The sequence below is a fragment of the Trichomycterus rosablanca genome, chromosome 24 (genome assembly GCF_030014385.1).
Source record: "Trichomycterus rosablanca isolate fTriRos1 chromosome 24, fTriRos1.hap1, whole genome shotgun sequence".
Lineage (NCBI taxonomy): Eukaryota > Metazoa > Chordata > Actinopteri > Siluriformes > Trichomycteridae > Trichomycterus > Trichomycterus rosablanca.
Genome location: NC_086011.1, coordinates 1,132,919 through 1,157,851, shown reverse-complemented (window position 1 = coordinate 1,157,851; position 24,933 = coordinate 1,132,919). Strand labels below are relative to the sequence as shown.

Sequence of the window (24,933 nt, the reverse complement as noted above, 5' to 3'; positions counted from 1 at the left end):
CCAGAGAGGATCCGAGTGGGGTAGCGATGTTCCCGGCGGCACTAACAGTCTCTCTGATGGTGCTCGTTACACTAATACACACGTGTACTGTACCTGCATGCGACTTTAGAGAGCCCGGTTATTAATGCGCCACTATTAACCATCTATTTAGTAGGTATAATTAACATAACAATATAAACTACATTTCAAGTTATTATTCGTTTCAATACATTTTTATTCAACGAAAAAATACATCTAAATCATTCCAGCAAGCCAGTAAGAGAATATTTGCAGGCTGCAATGCCATATTAACCGTCATTAAGTGCTTTAGTACGCCGAGGCTGTTTGAATATAGTCTAAATTACAAGTATTTATTGTGTGTGAACTCAATTTGATCATTAATAAACTTGCCTATAATTCCTGTTGCCATCGTTTCCATTTTAAAACACAAACTCTGACACTCAGCAGCAACGCATGAGAACAGGTTGTGGGAAAATGATGCTCTTAGCTCAATTTCATTATGAACTTATTTAACATTTATTACGCCCGAATGTAAGCGTATAAAACAAGATGGAACCTGCAACAAGAAAGAAAGAAAGAAAGAAAAAAAGAAAGAAAGAAAGAAAGAAAGAAAAAACATGAACATGGCGGTGTTGCGGTTGCTTGGCATGCCCTGCGGTTGGCTGATCTATACCGCTGTATTTCAAAACTGCGGTTAGTGCGACAGCCACACACGCAAGTCCCTCAAAAAAGTGAAGAATAAAGAATTCAAATGACAGGAGATCCAACCGTCATTCCCCGTTACATGCCAAAACCTGACCCAGTGATCCTGTTAGTTAACAAACTGGTCACACCCTAGATAAGACACCAATACATGAAAGATGTACGTTGTCATTAGGTCATGTAATGACACTGATTCACCCAAAATATCCTGTTATGGCAGTGTAACTACAGGTTCCTTTTCAAATCCACTCAGTGTGTCTCCTATTAATCAAAAATATATGAAGTGAAGGCACTCGGCGTTGGTGAACTAGTGCTCAAGACCGAAGCACCACCTGTGATTTAAAGCTCTTAACTTGACCAGGCGATCAGCAGGCACAACTGGATATACACGAGGAAAGGAGGTTCGACAGGATTCCACGTTGCTGCTACATATGTGATCGTCTGAGGACGAAATTTCTAAATATCCACCAGGCAGGAACTACATCTGAAATAACTTGATTTGATGACAAAGATGACCTGATCTGTGTGTATCTCCTGCCTGGTCAGTATAAAAACCTGCAGCCACACTCCATGTATGTGGAAGAGCAACCTGGACTGTCCACGGCTGTGAGGTAAAGCTAACGTTATTCACATTAGAAATGAGAAAAAAAAGATTCAGTTACTTGAAGGAACAGTGGTCTGTCGTCTTTGGACTTTTTGATGCAGTCGGCGACGAGTCTCTTCATGGCTTTAGGGCAGCTTTTATACAGCTTACTGAGGTCTGGAGACAGGTACCCTCTTCCTACCCTGTAGATGATCTACCACAGAGAGGAGAACGTGACTTCATTATACGTTTACGTACATCATTTAGCAGACGGCTTTATCCGAAGTGACTTACAATTCTAGCCAATTACAATGACAATTGGTGGTGGCATGAATGGTATCTTACAGAGTACTAACAGTTCTCATAATATGACATACTGATCTACTAGAGTATGATGTTTCGTTATAAATGATTGTGGTGATGGTTCCGGTAGGTACCTGGTCTCTGTCTGCAGTCATGGCGTAGGGAAGTTCTCCGGTCATTAGCTCGTACAGCACAATGCCATAGGAATAAACATCCGACTGGAAACTGTAGGGGTTCGGATCCTGCATGCGGATCACCTCCGGAGCCTGGAGCACGGGACATTGCGTTTACCGAGGTTAAATAGACTTGTAGGCGCTCATTACTGTGTAACGTAGTGTACTAATGTATGTATTACGACACCACTGTGTCCGTTCAATTAAATAGGAGGTTAACTTCGATAAACTTCGTTATTATACGTGCATATGTGATCAACCAGACCAGGATGACACAATACCTGTAGGCCAGTGTGTCCCAAAATCAGCGTGGCTTCGTTTAACTCTACAGACTAGCAAGAAAAACACGGGTCCTGGATTCCGTCCACGTACTGTTTTTCTTCCACTTCCAAAAAACATGCTGTACTTGGGCTGCCTGCTTTAACCCCCCCTCAGGTGTGTGTGTGTGCAAGCATTTGGGTGTCTGTTGCCCCTGTCCAAGTGTTTCTGGGTGGCTCCATTAAGGCAGTAGGTGAAAATAAATGCGTCGGTGCACTCAGCATGTTTTTGGACCTACCATCCAGAGGATGGATCCTGAGGGCTTCTCGTCTTCATTGGATCCGCTCCACCTCGCCTTCACTGTTGCTAAACCAAAGTCTCCGATCTTCACCGTTAAACCTTCATGAAGGAAAATGTCTGGAGACAGGATTTAAGGATGATGTCTGGAGACAATGTGTCATGAAGGTTTTGTTCTAGGGATGCATCACACCTCTGTTGTTGATTATTTTATATATGACGGCCTATTCCTCATGCTTTATTCTCTAATTATAAAAACGCTTGTTAATAGCCAATTATCAGCACAGTCGAAAACAAACAGAAAATCAGAAAACGTTTCTTTATGTAAAGGATACTGTTTGACTTCATGTCCCGGTGGATGATATTTTTGGCATGCAAATAGCTAGAAGAAAGAAAAGATTGTTGTCAATGTGATACAAAACACACTATACACACTATACACACTGCTTAGTGTCTCCATTTTTGCACAGTGCAGCATAACTGGCCAACTCATCTCCGTCTTTAGCCTGAAGTGCAGAAAATCCCTCCATGTTTTCATATAAACACGACTACGCCAAGCTACAGTGAACTCAGGTCATTACTAAAAATAAATGCATTTACTTGTTGTAGAGGTGGAAAAAGTCCAAATTTAACCTGCTGCGTTGAACACAAAAGCTGCTGTTGAAGCTGCTGACTGTTGAAAATGCCTCTGAGCCTCATTAACCACAGCACACACGCTTCCCTAAGTCACACAACAACCCTCAACACGTGCTGATGAATATACGAGCCTAACGTACTACAGTGTCGTGAAAAAGCAGTTGCGCCCTTCTCGAATCTTTATGTTAATATTTATTATATTCATGGGTTTTTTTTCCAGATGAACAGATACTTGGACAGTATGACAGAATGGCATTAATGCAGAATTACCGAATAAAGTGTCTATCAATAAAAGCTGGAATTCTCTGTTGGCATTACAAACTCACTCCATGCCTTGTGCGGTCTGTCTGGCGATGTCGATCAGCTGGAACATCTGCAGTGTGTTCTCCTGGACATGCAAATGTTTGTACAGGCTGCTTCCTTCACACCACTGGGTTACAATGGCCAGGTTATCTTTGGTCATGTAGCCCATGAATAATACGATGTTGACATGCCGTGTCTTCCTGTAGCAGACATTTACATACAGAGAAATATCAAAAGCATAAATTACTACCACCCACTTTAACTACACACACACACACACACAGATGTCACAGAGATACACATCAGTGCTCCCTTTAGTTGCGGTCCTATGCCCGGATATATTAAGTCTGGCATAAAAACTGTGTCGACCCAAATAATAGGCTATAGTGAGTGAACCCTAATGAGAGCTGCGAAAATGAATCATTGATTCACTGCATTTCCCACCTCAGTACTGCCACCTCATTGCGAAAGGCCTGAAACTGCTCCGGCGTTGGATTCTTCACCTTTAAAATCTTCACTGCAACATCACCTAAGAGAGAAACGTACAGAGAAACAAGTTGCTTTACCAACTCTTCAGCATGGCGATTAAAGACAAGATCGGAGTGGTGATACCTACCGTGCCACTTCCCTTTGAATACTGTGCCAAAAGATCCTGATCCAATGCAGGTGTGCAGAACCACTTCACTGGCATCGATCTCCCAGTAGTAACTGGAATCTCTCTTCTCCCTCGGCCACTAAGGCAGAGCAAAAGGTCATTTTCTTCATTTATGACAAAACACTTTTTCCTTCATTCATTTCACTAGTCCCTTCATCCTCGTCAGGGACAGGGTGAATCCGGTGCCACCCGGAAATAGCAGGCACGGGGCAGGGTTTAAAAGGTTGAAGAAAACCAGATTAGCCAGAGGAAAGCAGTGTACACATGTACCATAGACTGTGACCTAAAGCAAGGATCAAATCCAGGTCACATGCACTGTCCCTGAATTGAATACGTTGCTAAGTATTTAAGAATAATGTTCTTTTTTCAATAACATGGTTCATTCACTTCATCCTGATCCAGTTCTTTGTAAGTATGGACAAGGGGGTTAAAAGAAAAGGGCGGGGTAAATGTGACCAGCCGATACTTACGATTCTGTTTTTATCCTGAGTGTTTGCTGTCGGGGATTTCTCTCTGTGAATGAGGTTGTTGGACTGGGACCAGCCTGTGGGACTGAGATTTGGAGCTTTTCCTGTGTGGGGGTCATAAAGTAAAAGATACACAAACACACAGACATGACAACCAGTCTTTATGCCAGGAGATACAACTAGGTAATACTAGGATACGACTAGATTGGGCTAGATGTATTTAAAATGCATAAATTAAAAAATACATATCTTACCTGTGTCCTGACCTTTTAAAGCATCCTGTTGGCGAAATAGAACAGGATGGGATGTTTGGTTAAATATAATAGCTTAAAAAAAAAAACTGTTGACCCGTACAGTGATGTTACAGTTTTGTTTAATTACACATTTGGAAATGCTGTTAATCCAAATTTATTGACCAAAATAATACAGTCCCATATTGTTGTTGCGATTGTTATTGTTTACAGTTACAGTGGCGTATGTGGTCTCATCAGAGAATGCCAACACACGTGACTGTAATACTTTAGTGATGTGAAAGTTTGATCGTATTACCTCGAACGGAAGGGAGCCTGCAGGCAGGGTGCTGCTGATCATGTGGACGTTAGGAGTGGAGGTGGAGCGCTGTTTCTGAGAGAGCGAGCCACTGGAGGGGGGCAACGGTTCTATATAGTTAAAGGCGTGAGGCGTGGAATGTCTGTAATGAGAACTGAAAAAAACAAGTGGGGAAAAAATTAGCTAAATTGCCTGAATACGAGTACTGGTTACACCTTTTAATTTACGCGATTGCCCTGAGCATTCTGGTGATCCCTGTCGCTTGGATGCCGTCCTCGCTGGCTCGAAAAGGGCCGCAGACTAGCACGGATCTCTTTCGACACGTGTGAAGCCGCTGGCCTGGCCACTCCTTTACAGATTCTTAAGATGAGCCTTAATATATGTAGGAACTGGCTATCTGGCCTTTCCTCCCTCAAACATGCCTATTTGTACATGTTGAGTGTCCAACTTTTCAACCAGCCTGGTGGCATCACTGAGACTTAACTTGGATCTTCACAGTGGTGGGATAGCACTGCAGTATGCATTTTGGGTTTAAGTCCTGCCTCTAGTCACTTAGGACTCTATATACACGTGTCCTATAAAAATAGAATTCCTTTAGGAACTCCAAAACATTGCAAAAGGTGAATTGGCTGCTTCTAAATTGCCCTCCGAGGTGCATTTCAGCTTTCAGCCTAGTTTTTAATAAACACAGTAAACAAAATCTGTTTGAATGCAGCACAAGATCACAGCATGTAGGAATACAATCGCAACAGCACTAATGCATGTATAGATTTTATCTCTGTGTCTTCTGGGTTTCAGCTTCAGCATTATCCTAAACCAACTATTCGCACAAGCCCCAAAGCACTATGTGAAATATTTTTAAAACAATGACTGAGCATCTACTGTGCCATAGTGAAGCTAATGCATTCGTGGCAGGAATGCGATACAAACCTGGCAGGCGCTCTGGAATGCTTCCATCGAGGTGGTAGTGATGGAGCGCCACCCTCTCCAGGTGTGGGGAACAAACTAGGAGAGGACAACAAACAAAACAAACATAAAACATACAATGTACCACCTCAGCTTACTAATACACACATTATAATAATGCTTTATGTATGCAGTGCTTTTTACAATCTTACGGTCACTTTACAACAAAACTACAGCAGATGACGGTAATTACCCGAAGAAAGAGAGAAAAAACTATATGATAGAAGAAGGACAGAAGTACTGATCGAGAAGTTCCAGAGTTTAGGGGCTGCAGCACTGAAAGATCTGCCGCCCAATGAGGAGAGTCTAGTACATGGAACAGTGAGAGACCTGCGAGGAGGAATGTTGGGATGCAGGAGCTCCACAAAAGTCCCTCACAAGATAAACTTACAGAAGCTGTCGAATGTTGCTCCAGTCGACACACATGGTGGGAACTTTGGTGCTGCAATGCTCGTGGAACTTGTACCCGCACGTCTGACATCGGAAGCCGTGCAAGAGAAACTTCTTGCACGTGTCACAGAAGGCCAGCCTCAAAAAGGTTTTTCGTACCTGTTAAGTGTTGAGGAAAAAAAATGATCGGTCAAAATATATCAGGCTCATAGGATCATAGTGCAAATACAAATCGATTAAACCCACACGGACATAGGTAGAACATGCAAACTGGCCGCCCAGCTTGGAAATCAAACCAGTTCCTACTTGATGTGAAGCGACAGTGCTACCCGTTGCTTCACTGTGCCACCAAAAGAGCTTTTATCTTTGCAGCATGGCCACATATTTACTCCCAATTCCTCAAAATAGGGCTATTTGACACCCACTAAAAATGTGTCCTCACTGCCCAAAATTATCTGCTAAAGCTCGCTCGACGGTAAAAAATGACATGACAGACCCACGCCTTTGGTGGTCCTTGTGCTAAACGAATGGACCATTCAGGCGTCTCTGAAAGCAACTTACAAAATTATGCGTGGTCAGGGGGACGTGATCTAAGACTTCAACCAGCAGCTCCTCTCCGATGAGCGAGGTAGAATCCGTGTTCCAGTCCATACGGGATGCTTTGCTATAATCAGATGAAGAAAGACTGAGCATGTTGAAAGATATTTTGTTTAGTATTCTGTCCAATCACTGCTGCGCCGAGAATGATTCAGCTGATAACTGTCCGCTCAGCGATGGTCCTGTGGTGGTCGCTGAATATCACAGGCTATTAATCTTTTTGGTTAGTTGCCTTACTTTAAAGATCAAAAGATCGATACCATTTATGACTTTAACACAACCCCATTTCCAAGATTAAACACCTATGTACTGAAAAGGTTCCAGCCATCAACAACACTATATCTGATTAGTTGAAATATTAATAACAAGCATAATTCTGCAGTATTATACATTTATCAGTATGAATACACCTCCAAACATGTTTTACCTCCTGGGCTGTTCTGGTCGGAGTCTGAACACAGCGCAGCACTCGGGCTGAAGGCCTCGTACTTTAAGTGCTTTAATAAGGCAGTTATGCAGGGTCATGCCTGGACGCACGTTTACCTAACGGAACACAAAACAACACTGAAGTAGCTCAGCACTCAGCAGGGCATGCACAAGAGTCAGAAAACATTCAGATAATTACTGTATTACAGCACAAGCATCACAAAATCCAGCGTACGGAAATATTTCAACAAAAGACGAGAGAGTTTCAGAGACACATAAAACAGGAAGTTCACTTTCCAACTAACCACAGTGCGCTGATGGTTGGGCAGATAGACTCGAATAGTGTTTGCCTTGGATGCGTCTGGGATTTTCCCGTCGTCTGATGAGCGTCTGCGATATGGAAAGCTCTTGTTGATGGGGGGAGACATGCATGAATCTTCGAACACGGAGTCTCTGAATCCGAACCCATTACCGAGGGTCTTCAGCGCGCCTTGAAGTTGCTCCATCACGCTGGACAGTGACGATCTACAACGAGCAAAGACGAGCAAGACGTGACAATCACTCGATTTCACTGCTGCGGTCAGCACAGATTAGGAGGATCAGAGCTGCTGAAATTATAAAATAAATACATACATACATTTTTTTTGCTACCTTAGAGGCTAACTTTGCTGGCTATTCAACAACCAACACACACACACACACACACATACACTTGCTCTATTGCCTTTTTAAGGGCAGATTAAATATTCTGTATACAGATACATGCTAAATATAGTTCCACAGTACTGTTTTTAAATGGAAAATTGGTCCAAATGTACCAGAATCAGCATTTAATCATCACAGAAACAGCTACAGCATTACAATGTGAAGAAACCACACAAAAAGCAAAGTCCTGCAGCTTATAAAGTCACAATATTTCAGTGGTTCTACCAGATTTACCACACAGAACTTGCATTAAACTTGTGTGACATTACATTTGCACTTTAACCTATGTGGCACGTTTCTTTGCACTCACCCATTAGTAAAACCAAAAGGAATGCAAGAGCTGAATCATCAGATGAGAAATGTAGCTCTACTGATTATCATCAAGTCAAAATAATTAGCATGTCACACAAAACACACCGTGTACACTATACTAGTTCAGGACGAACCGTTCCTTTTTTTTTTAGGTCACTTTGTGCACAGGAAAGGACCTTCTAAAAACTGGCATTTTTCGCACTGCATGCTGTGGTATGTGTGCTTCTCCTGCTCTAGCATCCAGTGGTGGTGACCTTACACCACTTCAGCCAGTGCTCGCCATTGCAAATGGTTAATTTGGTTTTGCATAAGACAGCTCGGGGGTGGAAACCCTGAAACCATGAAGCTAAATATTAACACATCTTGTGATGTCGCATGCAGAAACAGTTTGGTGTTGCAACCAAGAAACAGACAATATTCTATGTGGTTTCACACTCAGCCTTTCTATTGTGTGGCTCCTACACAATGTCACTTCACAATAACAGCACTTTCAGTTAACTGGGGCAGCTCTAGCAGAGCAAGAATTTGAGGAAGTCATTGTTGGAAAGGTGGCAGCCTATGACATGACTATGACATGACAGTGCACTGTTAAAAGTCTCTGAGCTCCTACGTATAAAACAATCTATTGGCACTGTACTTGTATATGTAGATTGCATAGCTCTATTATTATATGCAAATGGTACGGCTGAAGGAGCAGAACCCACTGTTAAATATGCAGCAACATGACGTGTAGTGTAAATATGTAAAACATCTGTAAGAAATTCGTGTTTATGAGGAGTCACCATGGTACGATAGTTTCAGTATCAGTTCCTTTGAGCTTAAGTTCTCTTTACCAATCTGTATACATGTAAGCACAGATAGGCATGACTACCAGAGAAATCACAAATGTCATCAATGATCAATATCCCCCTAATCCAATCCCCTAATCAGGTCATTCAAATAAAAAATAAAAAAATGCACATTTCTATAACACACATCATTTAGAGGAATGGAACTTTATCTTTTGCTTCAAGATGAGTGAAATAAAAATGTCTTTTGCATGACTTGCTCAGCTATCATTTCATATGCATGAACCACTTTATCCTGGTCAGGGTCGCAACAGGTCTGTGTAGATCATGTATGTGTAGACTCCTGGCCGGCTGATAGCATCACTAAGATTCGAACCCTAGTGGTGGGCAGTCATAATAGGCCAGAAGGCCTCTAAGCTCCCAGCCTAGCTGTAAAAGACAAATTTTAAGTGACAAAATAGTCATCTGCAGCTCATATTTTAAAGCACCGAGATGTACATCAACAATGTGCACGCAGCAGAACAAAAATAGTACAGATGAAACAAAACTTCTGCTCGTCACGTTTAGAGGGAAAAAAAGCACATGACCCCAAGAACTCCGAACCCACGGATGTATGTGGGTATGAAGTTAGAAGCATCATAGGAAACTGCTTATCCAAAAATAGAACTTTTACATCACATGCAATTAAAGGAAGCATAAAAGGGACACATTAGAGAAGTATTAAGTGTTGGTCAAGAAAAGAAATCTGGACGTTTCCACAAGTCAATAACCTCTAACAATGCTAAAAGTCAAGGGTTGTTAAGTGTTATCTTATCTTATAAAGAAGGTAAAAGAGCTTGTATGGCATGGCCGATTTTCTGACTTTAATCGTGCAGTAAATTTATAACGAGATTTAAAAGTAGCAAGGCTTTATGGGAACTAAAGATTAATTTTGTTTCTTCTAAACATAAGCATCTATGCTTATTGGCAGATATTTCTTAAGTATCTAAGAGAAGGTTATTAAAGAACACAAAAGTGGTTGAATAATTCTTTGCCCTTGCAGTGTAAGGCAGTGACACACCCCTACCCACCCACCAATCTGTGTAACCGAGCCTCCCGTCCCCACCCTCCATCATAATGACTACTCATTCATTTTTCTGCCGAGTACTCAATCTATCAAAGTGCCCAAAAGCCCGTCCCTATTATACAGCTGGAATTGTTAGAGAATGCTGTACCAGGCTTGCTCTTGCAGAGCCCTGTGGGTGACATTTATAATGTCTTCAAAGTTAAAGTTTTACTAAAAGCTTCATAATTTATTTAAGCGTCAGGCCACTATTATCAAACAGGTGCATGTACTTTTCACTTATCTCAATCAAGCTTGCAGAGCCACAAAAGTGCAACTCTCAGACACGACAAACTTGTTGAGCTGGTCGGCGCACTCGCACAAAAAAGAGGAAAAAAAGAAGGAAAAAAAATGCAGAGTTGCAATGTTGATCTTTCCATCAGCATGTGGTTGCACTGCAAGTCAGGATTTTACCCACACCAACCTGATCCAGCAGACCAGCGTGTAAAAATAGCATATAGGAACGGAAACTGGAATGTCAAACTATTTTAGAGAAATAAAACCATTAATCACACTAGTTAGTGATGGGATCTTACAGTGAGCACGTCACTCACTGCATCACTGCACTCTCAATTAGAATCATGCGGCAGTTAAATGTTAAACTACAAACAATTAAATAAATTCATTGACTATCAGTTAAAAAAATAATAATTTTGATGGGGTCGTCCTACTTTTGGCCATAACTAGGTGGTTGATGATTTTCTTTTTCAGGTCTAAGCAGTGAGACAATATGATTCCATCACTCCTCTTGAAGCCTGCAGAACTGTATGGACAGACAATACAACCTGTTTACTACCAAATCACTTGTTTAGGGCACTGATAAACCATGAAAGCTGCAGTTTATTCGAGACAGTATAAACCAAGCTTATGAATTTAGAGCAGTCTGAAACAACAATGCTGAGGATTAAGGTCACTTACACATCTAAATAAATACTTCACGCTACCCGCTCTCTGTAAACAAGTAGATAATGAGCCAGTCCATACACAACAGGGGGGTAATATTTCATGCACTGACAAAAACTAAATGCACTTTTAGATCTTTATCTCAGCTCAAGCTAAGGTGCAATTACACTGTGAATTTAGCTTTCCAGTAATGCATGAACAGAATTATACCAGGGATCATGTGAGAATCTATTATTTAGAACAATAGTGGAATAAAGCCGACTGCACAAAGGAGAAAAAAAAATCAATGGACAAATTTGCTTATTCACGTGATCACTTGACAGAAATGATCAGAACCAGTTTTGCAGCTCTTGCGTCACAAATTTAAACATTAGAGTCTAGGTCTAGTACTAAAACAACTTGTGCTACTTTCTTGCAGCTAAATGAATGCTGCTTCATACTAACTTCCTAAGAAACAAGATGAAAAATAATCACTTAAACTTTTGTATAACTTTAAAACACACATTGCACCCAAAACACCTGAAGTATATGCTGTTCTAATTAATAGATAAGACGTACATACAGAAATGCATTATCTATTTTAACTTATCAGCACGAAGGAAATATTTTCAATAGTCAATGTTTTCTTTCTGCTTTTTCTATCCTTTTGATTTGGTGAATTAATTCCACAGTTAACCACAGAGCATTACGATTTCTTCAGTATTGAGCAGTGGAGTGTTTAGATAACAAAACAATCTGATAACAACCTGCAAATCATCAGATGCTGGAAATAATCTGATCAACCTATTTACAACAATTTTTGCAAGTCAATCATGGAAACTCAAAATCTACAATGTCATTTCCAGGAAAGTTGGGACAGAATGTAAATTGCAAAAAAAAAAAAAGAGCAGTGATTTGTATTCGACCTGTTTTTCTAATCAACTTTATTTGTAAACACTGTTTTATAAAATTGATGTTTTTAAAAAAGTGAAGATAAGAACTTAAACACATGATGCAATCACACATTTATGAGAAAGGAAATCCAGGAAAGACCAAACGTATTTAGTCCTGTATGAGCAAGGATGGGTTTAAGCTCACTAAAAATGTACAAGCGAGTAATCTAACAGTTAAAGAAAAAGAGTTGCTTAACAATTGATTGCAAAAAAGTATTTTACCCACTACAGGGCATATCAGCCTCAAGGACAAGCCATTTAATAATAAATAATAAAAAAAAGAATTCTGTTGTGAATTAGCTGCTGCAAAGAAACTTTCAGAAGTCTTTGTGAAGCCATTGCTGCACCAGTTCCTGTAAAATTGACTTTTTTTTTCTTTGGTCATCATTGAACCTAAAAGTTTTTACAAATCGGCATGCAGGTGGTATTTTTATGACCCCATCTGTGGGATTTTTCAAAGTGTGTGTCTGTGCGGGTTTCCTCCGGGAGGTCCGGTTAGTAAGTGACATAAATTGGAGATACAGAATTGCCCATGAAGGCGCTTGACATTAAACTTGATCATGAATCAGGGGTAACCTGTATCTACCTGTCCTGTCATGAATGGAACCAAAGTGTGAATCATCACCTTCAAATCCTTGTAAAACAGACAAACACTATTCATTGCTCAGGTGTCCAGGTTATGTGCTCTTTACACCAAGTAATATATTAAATGATTATTTGAATGCCAGGAGTCTAATTTTCTATCAGCTTTTGTTTTGATTGGCTGAGAAGTGTTCATTTAACTTTGTTAGTAAACTTATAATGATGTAAAATACTGATTAGTTATTAATTTATAACAAATCACGTTAAGTGTTTGTTATTGTGATCAAATTAATGAGCTTTCCAATGTTTTCTCCACCAGCTTCCAAATATATCAAAGATGTTGTTAGATCATTCTTAGCACAAAAACATACTTAATAAATTGCTATTCTGTATAACTATTAAAAATTCTTTAAATATTACCTGGGTGTTGGTATTTTATCGATGCATTTAAGCTGATATTGTATTATTGATCGTGTTATTTAGTATAACAGACGACCGGTGACCGTTTTAACCGTTACTGTTTAAATTTGTGACCGTTAATTTTAAATAACGATTTGATCTGGTATCAACTGAATCAAACTCGGGCGACTCGACTCACTTTTCTGATTCGATTCCTCTAAAACAAATATGTTGATTGACGAATCAAATGCGTATAATGATTCGAAATCACTAATTGATTCACCAATCAGAAGAATTGTTTGGAGGATTCGAATCCGTAAAGGGATTCTAATGAACATCACTAGGAAACATGTACGCAAAGTAAACACCATTTTTTCCCAAGTTGTCTTTCCAAACGTCAGTGTTGCTCTAAAAATATAAACATTATCAAACACTGCCGCATAAAATGCTCTTTTTATTCCAGAAAAACGCACAACGCTACATGGCAGCTGATTTGATCTGAGCAACATCCATTATTGCACAATTTGCACTATACAATCCGCTGCATCTCTTCAACGCATCCGCGTTTGTTTAAGCACGTCTGCAAGTTTGCACTTACATGTTAAAAGTTCTAAAACAGTTTAAAGTGCTTTTTAATAAGACCAGCGTGTCAGAAACAAGAAAATTGAACTACTCACCAGGAAAAAGTTGGAGAAATGTCGCTGCACTTTTTCCCCCACCCGTATTCCGATAAAGAACGCCTCCTGCGCTGTGATTGGCCTTCCGGCTCCGAGAGCCGCACGTGAGAACTAAGTAACAGCCAATCGGAGCTGAGGAGGCGGGCTTTGTTGCTTTTGAGGATCACGCCTTTTTGGAATCATTTGGCACACGCACCAATCCATCTTTCATTTACCCTCTCACATATACAGCCAATCCACCTTCTGCATAGTTTTGGGAGCACAGTACCACGAAAAAACCCTGAGGTCCTTACAAAGTGACTGATGTGCGGCAGCCACACTACTAGCTGTGTCACCTCTCGAGAACATGTGGAAGGTGGATTGGCTATTCTTAATTGCACCTGATTTGTGCCTAAGTGAATGGATGGGTGAGTGTGGTGTCCAGCGAGGAATTGGTGCCTGTCCAGTGTACGCAGTGTTTACAGGCGACTCATTTTACATTTACATTTTGGCATTCTAAGCAGGTATGGGTTAAGGGCCCTGCTCAAGGGCCCCAAAGTGGCAAGCTGGCAGCGGTGGGGCTCGAACCAGCAACATTATGCTTACTAGTCCAGTACTTTAACCACTAGGCTACAGATACCCCTGTCTCTCTACACCAATGACCAGGACTGACCACTAGTACCTAAATATTGTTAGTAATGTATAAATGTTAAGTTTTTATCATATTAGTATGTGGATACTGAGGTTGCCAGCTGTTCGAGGTTGACAGTAGTTCTCTGGTGATGAGCCTCTTAATTAATTTATTTTTACTGACCTTTTGTATGTTTTAAGCGTTTAAGTGTTAGGGTGTAGCAGCGTTGTTAGGAGGTGCATGTTCAGTACAAAAATACAGCAGTAATATATTACAGCACCCATAATAAAACAGTCCAGTGTGTTTAAAGTGACCACATATCATCCTGTTCTACTGAACTTTTAATTTTAGCGTTTAAGGTTGACGGCTAACAGATTAAAGAACTACTGGACTGAACGTTATGTACTTTGTAGGTCATCTAGTTCTGCCTCTGAGCTAGCAGTAGAAATGAGCTTTATTAGGATTCATCCTACGCCTGAATAAACTAGATCGACTAAATCATTTACATTTCATTTTTATTCATTGCTTTATCATGGTCAGGGTTGTGGCGAGTCCATTTCCTCTAGGAAATACTGGACACAGGGCAGGAATGCCCTGGACAGAGCTCCAATCCATCACAGGGCTAGACTGTGTATTACATTAATAGAACAATTAAATATAAAGTCACATTAATTAAAATACTGAATAAACTAAAATCTTTTTTGACGAACATGCTGACACAAGAATTTATATTTTAGCATGTAAATCATTTAATAAATCAAATCACAAGGAACTGATTAATTTGTAGTTGGTGAATCGTAAAACCACTTAAACCAGAAGTTCTATCTTATTATCAATCATCATATTAAAGATTCATTTTTAGATCCAGACATTAGAGAGTGAAATGCAATACCATACATGCTTTAGTGCTTTTCATTGACAGATGTTTAGTTTACATCATTTTACACACAGAAGAAGATTCTAGTAACAAGAAGCAAGGAAACAAGTCAACAATTTAATATAAAAATAAAGAACCTAAATAAAATGAGGGAAAAAGAAAGTGCTTTTAGAAGCAAGTTTCTGCTTAAATATGAAAACTCCACTTACCAGAATCATTCCAGAAAATCAGCCCATCTTAACAACCAGTCCATCTCAGAAACACCCAAGAACCCACACGGCTCGGATCTTCTCTTTTACATCCCACAATCTGTAAAGACCTGATTGAATAAAGCAGTGAATGCATCCATGGTTTAGCCAATATTTCAGATCATTTCTACAAAAAAAGTATTTTCTTTAGTCATGAAGGTTCACTGAAAGCCTGAAACTCTCTAGTCATTACAGGCTCTTTCTCTCAGTGTAAATCCCAGGGCATCACTAATGCACCCGGCTCACATGGCAGGAGGGAGCAGCCCGAGGAGGAGCCATCAGTTCCTTACCAGAGAGGTTTAAGGTTCTCCCTCAGGCTTGCATCATCTGAAAAGCAAGCTAGGAAATGCTCAGATGAAGGGAATACATAGATACTGGGGATTAAAGTAACATGGAGCCTGTGATCTTAAACCATTTAAAATGCTTTACGGCTCATTACTACTAAATATACCATCAATACCAGAATCCCACTTCTAATTGCTAAGGATTTATTTTATTATTGTCTTATTTACATTTACATTTATTGTGTCTTTGAAAACTTAAACTTACATACTTTGTGGAGTTTAAATCCAGGCTCTGCAAAGCAGTCACAGTTGAGCCCTTGAGCAAGGCCATCAACCCTTTTGGCGCCCTGTAATTGGCTGACCCTGCGCTCTGACCCCAGCTCAATCAAGCTGGAAAACAGTATCTGTATACAGGTAATGTAAATGTTCATGCATTTTATACATTCTACAGCTGCACTGCTGCATGACTGTCAGTAGACAGTGAGGTGAAAGCACTGATGTGCAAAACCACCTTAAGAGTGAGAGATGAGGAGCTGAGTGCAGTATTGATTTGGTGTTTAGTGAGAGAGACGGTGATGAACACACATTGCATCTGTAAGATGATTCCTCTCTCTCTCTCTCTCACACACACACACTATTTTAAGTGCTTCATGTTCTTATTAAGAACACACATGTGTAGAAGTATCATACTGAAATATTCTAGAATGTTTTAATACATGGAGCTAACGTAGGGTATGACCACAATTTAAATCTCGAAACACTTTCATCACACTGGGAAAGTCCTGAATGGTTTGTGGTGGTATACTGGAGCACTATTGTATCGTGCACCAGAATTTCCTATAAAATCTCAATGGACTTGACTTCATCCTGGTTTTTTTTTCAAACCACACAACAATAACAATACATGCCATCCTTATCATCATGGAATATAGAACATTGTCTTATCCTTGCCTCCTGAATGTGGATCTTAAAGAAACAGCTGTGATTCATACAGGTGTTCCAAAAAGCAGACTAACTAGTATTTCTAACTAATTTAAATCACCTGGAGAACTAAATGAAATGGTAAGCCTATAGGGATTTTTTTTCCAAGATTTCTGTTGGTTGTGTAAGTTGTATTTGTTATTTTATGTTGAGGATCAAGCTTGTCTGACAGTAAACGGTGCAGATTTGAGAAGGCCTTGCTGCGGTTGTTTTTGTTTTGTCTTGTTTTTTTTCCCCTCCACTGCTGTTCATAGCCAAATATTGTAAGAACTTTTTCCAGAAATAATCTATTTAGAACCTTTTAAAACAAAAGGCAACTAATATCTTATTTTTACCAGATATAAGTGAAGCTGTATGTTCACAGATATTCTCTGAATTGTTTCCAGCAAACAAAATATACAGCACTCATTATTTATTTAAGTATGCCATGTTCAGAAACTATGTGCTGCATTTATTATGAATAATTTAGCTTGAGGCAAAAACCACACAGAAACCAGGTACAAAAGTGAATGTTTTCATGGAAATGTGATACCACTGGCCAGATGTGACTCTTGGACAAATTTCATTTGTCTCTCTACAGATGGTTATAGCCGAGTACTAATACAGTTACGGTAATTAGAATGAATAGAATGCCTTTATTTGTCATATATACACATACAAGTGTACAATACAACGAAATTCTTTCTTCGCATATCCCAGCTTGTTTGGAAGTTGGGGTCAGAGCGCAGGTCCAGCGATTGTACAGCCCCTGGAGCAGAGAGGGTTAAGGGCCTTGCTCAAGGGTCCAACAGTGGCTGCATTCAAACTCTCAACCTTTCAGTTGTTGGCTCAAAGCTCCACCCATTAGGCTACCACTGTTCTTATTAAAGGTGGATATTCTCAACACGTTCATGTATACATGTTCTCTCTTAAATGTATTTATTACCTGTTTTTAAAGGAATTGCTGTTGTTGGAATAGTTTAATAAGTGGTATTTTTAAGGAAAATGTACATGGGACCAAATTAATAATGAATATTATGGTTCTGAACATGTTGTGCTTATGTACACTGAAGCAAAGTGAAACGCTGCAAATATATATATATATATATATATATATATATAATAAAGTGTTCTATTACAACTTTTTCAAATACATTAACACAACATTGCAAATGTTAAAACTGGCCATCGTACCAACGTCTCCAGCATGTAGTTGTTTGCTTGGTACTGTCATAATAAAATCCCCTTGAGAGTTGCTGTTTTATTTAGTACAGTAGGACGCAAATCAAAAAGAATGCGACGATTATGGTTGTAACTATAATAAAATAATTAACAGGGAATTAATATGATTAAATCTATTAAAATGAACAGTATATGAGAGGTTTGGTTTGTTTACATGGAGGTGTGATGGACTCCACCGTTAGTGTGCGCGTGTGCGCGGAATGGCTGCTGGTGAGCCGTGTGCAGTGCTGTACAGTGTTGCCAGATTGAGCGTAAATCCTCTGGTAAGTGTCCTTCATCATACTCATCCCCCCTTACAACTGCCTGGTTGCCAGGTCCGTGACAAAGGATATATTCAGAGTTTATTACACTAGCCCACCACCACTGAGACCCAGGTTTGAATCTCAGCGGTGTCGGACCCACCGTGACTCTGACCAGGAGAAAGCGGTTGATGAAAATTATTAAATGAAAATAATTAGTTTAGTCAGTAAGGCAAAAAAAAAAAAAAAAGCAGTGAGAGGATTTATCACGTTAGGGATGAATTGCTTTTTACAGGGGTGAGATGGGTGTCAGTGCCAGACCCACTGCAACCCTGACCAGGATGAAATGGCAATTACGTTTGCAGGTTTTTGCAGACTCCTTTATCCAAAATGACTTACATTACATATTATGATTAAATACAATGCAAGTACTTGCTCAGGGGCCCAATAAAGTGTCTATCTATCTATCTATCTATCTATCTATCTATCTATCTATCTATCTATCTATCTATCTATCTATCTATCTATCTATCTATCTATCTATCTATCTATCTATCTATCTATCTATCTATCTATCTATCTATCTATCTATCTATCTATCTATCTATCTATCTATCTATCTATCTATCTATCTATCTATCTATCTTTAGCAGAGGTGGGGTTTAAACCGGCAACCTTCTGACTGCTAGACCAGTACCTTAGGCACGGAGCTATCCTTGTCCATAATGTTTATGGGTGAGGGACCCACCGCAGCCCTGATCAAGAGGATGCGCTTAGTAACTACTGACTTAGTGACTAGGAGAAAATTATTACATGAAAATTAATAGTTAGTTCAGTGGGTGAAGCAGAACTGCTTTTTCACAGGGGTGAGATGAATGTCAGTGCCAGACCCACTGCAACCCTGACCAGGTTGAAGTGCTAATTAAAGATGAAACAGTGGGGTTATTAATTTTAATGTCTCTTATGTGTAGGTGAGTAAGTGTGTGCTGTCCTGAGATGGTTCAGCACCTTGATCATGCTGTATTTCTGACTGGCTTCCAGCGTTTCTGGGTGGAGGACCCACCGCAGCCCTGATTAAGAAGATGCGGTCAGTGAAAATCGTTAAAGAAAACCAATCTGGCAACATTCGTAAAATAAGCATTTGACCAGGCTGTGTCGAGGAAGCACAATGAAGCGGTTACTAAAAATACTTTAAAAACCTCAATCTGGCAACATTTGTGAAACGGGTTTCTGCCTATCTGGGTGGAATGAATCGATCACTGATGAAGACACGAGGTCCACCAATCTGGCAACCTGTATGAAATGAGTCATTGCCAATCTGGCAACCCTGGTGCTGTGAGTGCCGTGTGCAGCAGCGCAGAGGGAGGAGGAGAATCCAAACACAAACCTACAGTACAGCGATTCACCGAGGTGAGTGTGTTTTTATACTCAAAACAGACAAAATAATCAACGTAGAACACAACAGACACCCTGTGAAACACCACAGCACTGTTTCAGAGGCTCACAGCGCCAAATAACAGCTTATAAAGGCTGCACGGAACGGTGTTTTGGCCAGAAGTGCTGAAGTGAATGTGAACGTTGGTTGGGTTGCCATGTTTTTATCAGACGGCCTACTGGGCCGTGCTCAGCGCGGGATTCTATTCTGTCTACAACTATCTATAATTAAACCTTCATTAAATCCACATTGCTGCTGCTGGCGGGGTACTTGGCGTTTTTCCGGGGCAGAATTAGTTTGCTGAGGGCTGTTGTGGGGGTAAAAGTGGTGAATAGTGGGGCTGAAGGCTCTTCTCGGTGGGGACGGTACTTTGACTGTCTGTGTTTATAGAAGGCGGCGTGGCGCAGCTCCATGCGGTCAGTCAGACAGAAGGCAAAAATGAGCCAAAAACAAGGTTATTACTACATATATTTAATGTTTAAAAGGTAAATAAGACTTTTAAAGACATTATTAAATTCTATGAATGAATTAAAATCTAGGTCTGACTTGGAAATTCGTGGTATTGTAGCCACCAAACTCGGTGCACCTTAAAACTTTGTTTCAAATGGCCCAAAAGTCATTATTTTAATCAGATTTATACATTGCAAATGAGTAATTGATTAATTAAATGTAAGAAAGACACCTGACCCTGAAACAGACTGATTTGCTTCCTATTTTGTCCTCATCAATATTATTCTTGATTGGGATGCAGTAGGGCTGGGCGGTATGACGGTACATTCGGTATACCGGGTTTAATTCCTTATACCGTATAGATATTTTAAATACTGCCATACCGTATCATAGTTAATACAACAGCAAATCATATCATATTCCTCTATAGACAGTCGAGAAAGAATTGAATTTGTTCTAATGGGAGCACAAATAATAATTCTTAATGTGTGACATTATGGTTTATCTGAGCAATATTCGTTATTCATATGTGCAATAATAATAATAATAATAATGTAAGTATTTTAATTATGTGTGATAACTTTTTAACTTTATTTGCACATTTTTCTTCTTTTTTCTTTGTTTTAAATGATTAGAGTGTTTATTCTTCTACATAAATGGGTGCTACTGTAAGAACTGCAATTTCCCTCTGGGATCAATAAAGTATTTCTGATCTGATCTGATCAAATAGCTTTAATGATATTCTGTGCATTTTTTTAATTGTTGCTCTAATACAGTCCTGTGACACGAAATATAAACAGATATTAGTTTGGCATGTTCTTATGTCTGATTTCTTTTGATGGCACAGAACATCAGCAGCTTCTCTACGTTTGCATCCAGGCTTCAGTCTTTCTAAGTTGTTGTAAGGCGTTTTGATTCAGCCGTCAGTAGGAGTTGCCGTATGAAGCTCATTTTAACCCTTTTCGAAGACCTGACGGGTTAAAACGCCCCCCAGTTCTCAGACGGCGTCTTTATTTGTTTCACTATGCTAATCTGTTTTAAAGTCGAGTGTGTGGTCGAGCTTGGGTGATTTGGTCATGCACCAGTGGGAAGTTAGTGCCCAGGAGTATTTTAATAACGACTTATCAGCAGTTTATGGTTATTCTGGTCAAAACAAAAGCTTGGCGGGATTTGGTGTGTTGATGGAGTAAGAAATTGCCGCTCTGAAAGCTGATCAGTGTGTTTTACGGCGAGTCTGAAACCGTAAGCTTCACCCCCGAGCTGCTTGGAATTCGTGATCATTTGCATGTTGGACTCGATTGGGCGACACGTGTCCCCTGAACGTCTGGGTGTTAGCCAGGTTCTAAAATTATACTCGAGTGGGATTTCTTCCTGGAAATCAGTTGAGTAAATCTTTATGACTGGAAGGGCAGCGGTAGTGTAGTGGCAGCAATCGAGTCGTTCAATTCCCGTCACAGCCAAGTTGGCACTGTTGGGCCCTTGAGCGAGGACTTTATGTTTAGCGTCTTCACCAAGTGTGGAACTTTAATAGCAGTGGTAGCTCAGCGTTTGAGTTGATGGACTATTGATCGAAAGCCAAGTTGTCACTATCAGACCCACGAATAAAATTGCTGATAAGTTGCTTTAGCATCTGCTAAAAAATTAAAGATGAATTAAATAGTACTTACAGCATTTTAATACCAATCCGTTGGGTACGATATTTATTTTTGCTGGGTTTCTGACAGCAGACCAACGGTGCCACATTAAAACGTCTAAACAGTTCAAGGAATTTAAGGTTATAACATGTAAAAAGAAACGTCACGATACTGAAACACATCCTGACTTTACAGATCGATACTAAATGGTCAAAAGTGTGCAGACACCTAAACGGAAGCTTGTTGGGCGTCCCATTCCAAATGAATGCATTAATATAAATTAAATAACAGACTTTACTCTTCCTTCAGTGTTTTTTTTACAAGGTTTTGGCGTTAGTCTGGTGGAATCTGTGCTCATTCAGTTGAAAGAGCATGAACGACAAGGACTTTCTAGTAGTCGAGGTTCCAAATGTTCCCACCAAACTGGTTAGCCATGGGTGTGGCTGAAACACCTAAATTTAGTAATTGAGGTAGGGTAGTCCAGATACTTTTGACAGTATAGTATATATCAGCCCAGCCCTGGTTATTCCACGTGTTCCTCAGCTCTTGAGTCATTTTTGTTTACATTTTATTTAACAGAAATTTCCCCTTTTGATTTAACAGTGTCGGCTGAAATTGGAGAAGATGAGCAGCAATGAGTGCTTCGGTTGCGGCCGCACTGGTCACTGGATCAAGAACTGCCCCAACGCCGGGCGTGGCCGCGGCAAAGGTCGTGGAAGAGGAAAAGGTGAACGTTTTTCCTGTTTACCGCTGTGTTGATATTTTCGAGCTGTTTTGCATGTCAGTTAATCATTTTTCTTTGGGCTTTTTAATGCAGATCTGTTCTGCTACCGGTGTGGTGAGCCGGGTCATGTGGCAAGAGATTGTGAAAGAACTGAAGATGGTAAGGCTTATGGTGTAGTATAAGGGTTGGGGATGCAAGGTCCGGGGTTCAAATCTCGGCTGTGCTTTTGGCCAACCGAGGGTTTAAACAGACATGATGGGCTGTGCTTGGCTTAATTTGGGAAGGGGGGAGTTTTGGCATCCAGGTTGTTCCTGTTTTGCTCTCAGGGCTTATTGTGAGCCTGATCGGGGTAAATTCTGAAATTCCCTATTACATTTACATTTTCAGCGTTTAGCAGACGCTTTTATCCAAAGCGACTTACACAGTGAGCGGAACACAATGAGCAATTGAGGGTTAAGGGCCTTGCTCAAGGACCCAAAAGTGGCAACTTGGTGGTGGCGGGGCTTGAACCGGCAATCTTCTGTTTACTAGTGCAGTACCTTAACCACTGAGCTATCACTGGCCCTATTGCACTGGTGACCTCCGCCACATGCAAAATGACCACGCCACTGTTAGTGAGCCTCACTGCAAGGCTCATTTTGAATCCTGCCCTTGTTTTATTTCTAAATTCCTTCATTTTTCTTTAATTAACATCTTGCACTGAATCTCGTGCAGCCTGTTACAACTGTGGCAGGAGCGGCCACATCTCCAGGGACTGCAAGGAGCCCAAGAAGGAGAGGGAGCAGGTCTGCTACAACTGTGGCAAAGCCGGACACGTGGCCCGAGACTGCGACCACGCCAACGAGCAGAAGTGCTACTCCTGCGGCGGATTCGGGCACATCCAGAAGGGCTGCGAGAAGGTCAAGTGCTACAGGTAAACGTAATAGTCACGCTAGGGAATTAAAAAAAGCCAGGAGCCATTTTCAGCATTTTTCGGTAGCAACCTGGCAGTGGTAGGGCTTGAACCAGCGACCTTTTGATTACTAGCTTCGTACCTTACCTGCTAGACTACAACTGCCCTAACGATATGATATGATCTGGATATCCTTTAGTAATGCCTAATGTAGACAGGAGAGGGAATTTGTGATTCAGCAGCGGTTGCTTGGTGGTTAAAGTACTGGAATAGTGATCGGAAGGTTGCTGGTTCAAGCTGATGTTGGACCCCTGAGCGAGTCTCTTCACCCCCAGTTGGTTGCATTGTTTTTAGTAAATTTAGAAATTTACACGCATCATTTGCGGATCTTTAATGGCAGCGGTAGCTCAGCATTTAGGTGCCAGGCTGTTGATTGGAAGGTCACCGGTTCAAGCCCCACCACTGCCACTTTTGGGCCCCTGTGCAATTCCTTAAAACATCAATTACTGACATTGCTTTGAATAAAAGTGTCTGCTAAATGGCAGCAATGTAAATTAACCAGTAAACATACTCATGGTTTACTATAAGCTCTATTAAACCGTAGCCTTTTTTGGCTGTAATACACTTGTGGTTAGAATGTGAAGAATTACAGTCAGTACCGATCACTCAGGCAAAAACAAGGTCCGTGTAATTAAGCACATTTTCCTGTGAATTTAGTAGGGCTCTGACTATAAGTCTTGCCTCGTCTGTATGGTCATTTCCTTCTGTCGTCTGTGCAGGTGTGGCGAGATCGGCCACGTGGCCGTCCAGTGCAGCAAGGCGAGCGAAGTCAACTGCTACAACTGCGGCAAATCCGGGCACCTGGCGAAGGAGTGCACCATCGAGGCCACGGCTTAGTCCCGTTTCTCTGGTCGCCCCTCCTTTTTCTGATTGATGGTTGTATTATTTTCTCTGAATCCTCTTCACTGGCCAAAGGTTGGCAGATAGAGGCTAGTCCCAGGCCAGTGAGCTCTTGACACGTTAAAAGAAGGAAAGGGGTGGAAAAATCAAACGGATTTCCACTTTCTGCATTTAATACAAAAAAGTTTATGTTTAGTTTGGTAGAGGTGTAATGTATAATGCTTTGTTAAAGAACCCCCTTTCCATGCCACTGGTGAACAGGGATGAGTGAGTTTGGTGGGAGTACGCAGCTAGGGAATGATGTCGAGTCGCGACGGCCTCTCCGGGCCTCGGCGGACGCAGCCTCGGCGAGAGATCGGTAGCGAAATAATCGAGGAAATGTGAACTTCCGGGTATGATTTGCTTTTTTGAAATTTTTTTTTGGTTTGCTTTATCGGTGGGGCGTGCTGAGGGTGTTTAAGCTGGTAAAGCAGTACAGGACTCTGGTCAGAATCTTCCGGGCCCGACCAGCAGCGCGTGAAGAAACCAGAGATGAAGTGACAAGCAGATTTACAGCACATGAAACAATTTATTCTTTGGAACATTATTCTTCATGAGGTGCAGGTCTAGCAGAGCAGTTTAGAAAAGTAAAAAAAAACCCAACATGATGAGTGTGGAATCCAACTTTTGCAGGTCATTTTACTCAAGATGGGAAATAATAAAAATGTAGTGGAATCGTGGTGGGTGAGATCAA

General features: G+C 40.7%; 2 protein-coding genes across 6 annotated transcripts in view; one reads left to right on the top strand and one right to left on the bottom strand.

Moving 5' to 3' along the window:
- raf1b (Raf-1 proto-oncogene, serine/threonine kinase b) overlaps positions 1–24,933 on the bottom strand; it is a 41,852-nt gene that overhangs the window by 2,573 nt on the left and 14,346 nt on the right. For 3 of the 5 annotated variants that reach the window (XM_062987057.1, XM_062987059.1, XM_062987058.1), the window contains 16 exons: positions 15,402–15,511; positions 7,611–7,830; positions 7,307–7,422; positions 6,844–6,946; positions 6,284–6,441; positions 5,857–5,931; positions 4,927–5,080; positions 4,632–4,656; positions 4,381–4,481; positions 3,872–3,989; positions 3,700–3,784; positions 3,279–3,455; positions 2,652–2,698; positions 2,318–2,436; positions 1,723–1,854; positions 1,365–1,499 (listed from right to left, as the gene is read on the bottom strand). In XM_062987057.1, the coding sequence (XP_062843127.1) occupies positions 1,365–1,499; positions 1,723–1,854; positions 2,318–2,436; positions 2,652–2,698; positions 3,279–3,455; positions 3,700–3,784; positions 3,872–3,989; positions 4,381–4,481; positions 4,632–4,656; positions 4,927–5,080; positions 5,857–5,931; positions 6,284–6,441; positions 6,844–6,946; positions 7,307–7,422; positions 7,611–7,811 (1,746 nt within the window). In that variant the 5' untranslated portion in view covers positions 7,812–7,830; positions 15,402–15,511. Of the gene's footprint in view, positions 1–1,364; positions 1,500–1,722; positions 1,855–2,317; positions 2,437–2,651; positions 2,699–3,278; positions 3,456–3,699; positions 3,785–3,871; positions 3,990–4,380; positions 4,482–4,631; positions 4,657–4,926; positions 5,081–5,856; positions 5,932–6,283; positions 6,442–6,843; positions 6,947–7,306; positions 7,423–7,610; positions 7,831–13,049; positions 13,099–13,705; positions 13,744–15,401; positions 15,512–24,933 lie in introns of those variants that run through there. The other 2 variants (XM_062987060.1, XM_062987061.1) reach the window with 2 other exon arrangements.
- Positions 19,499–24,299, top strand: cnbpb (CCHC-type zinc finger, nucleic acid binding protein b). The gene is made up of 5 exons (XM_062986848.1): positions 19,499–19,575; positions 22,288–22,411; positions 22,502–22,567; positions 23,123–23,321; positions 24,080–24,299. The coding sequence occupies exons 2-5, from the start codon at positions 22,309–22,311 to the stop codon at positions 24,195–24,197; spliced, it is 486 nt and encodes a 161-aa protein (XP_062842918.1). The 5' UTR covers positions 19,499–19,575; positions 22,288–22,308; the 3' UTR covers positions 24,198–24,299.

Bases quoted from the DNA above. Each gene is read 5' to 3' on its own strand.
- cnbpb (XM_062986848.1), top strand. From the start codon at position 22,309: ATGAGCAGCAATGAGTGCTTCGGTTGCGGCCGCACTGGTCACTGGATC. The intron at 22,568-23,122 runs GTAAGGCTTATG...AATCTCGTGCAG, and splicing joins TTGTGAAAGAACTGAAGATG to CCTGTTACAACTGTGGCAGG. The intron at 23,322-24,079 runs GTAAACGTAATA...TCGTCTGTGCAG, and splicing joins GAGAAGGTCAAGTGCTACAG to GTGTGGCGAGATCGGCCACG.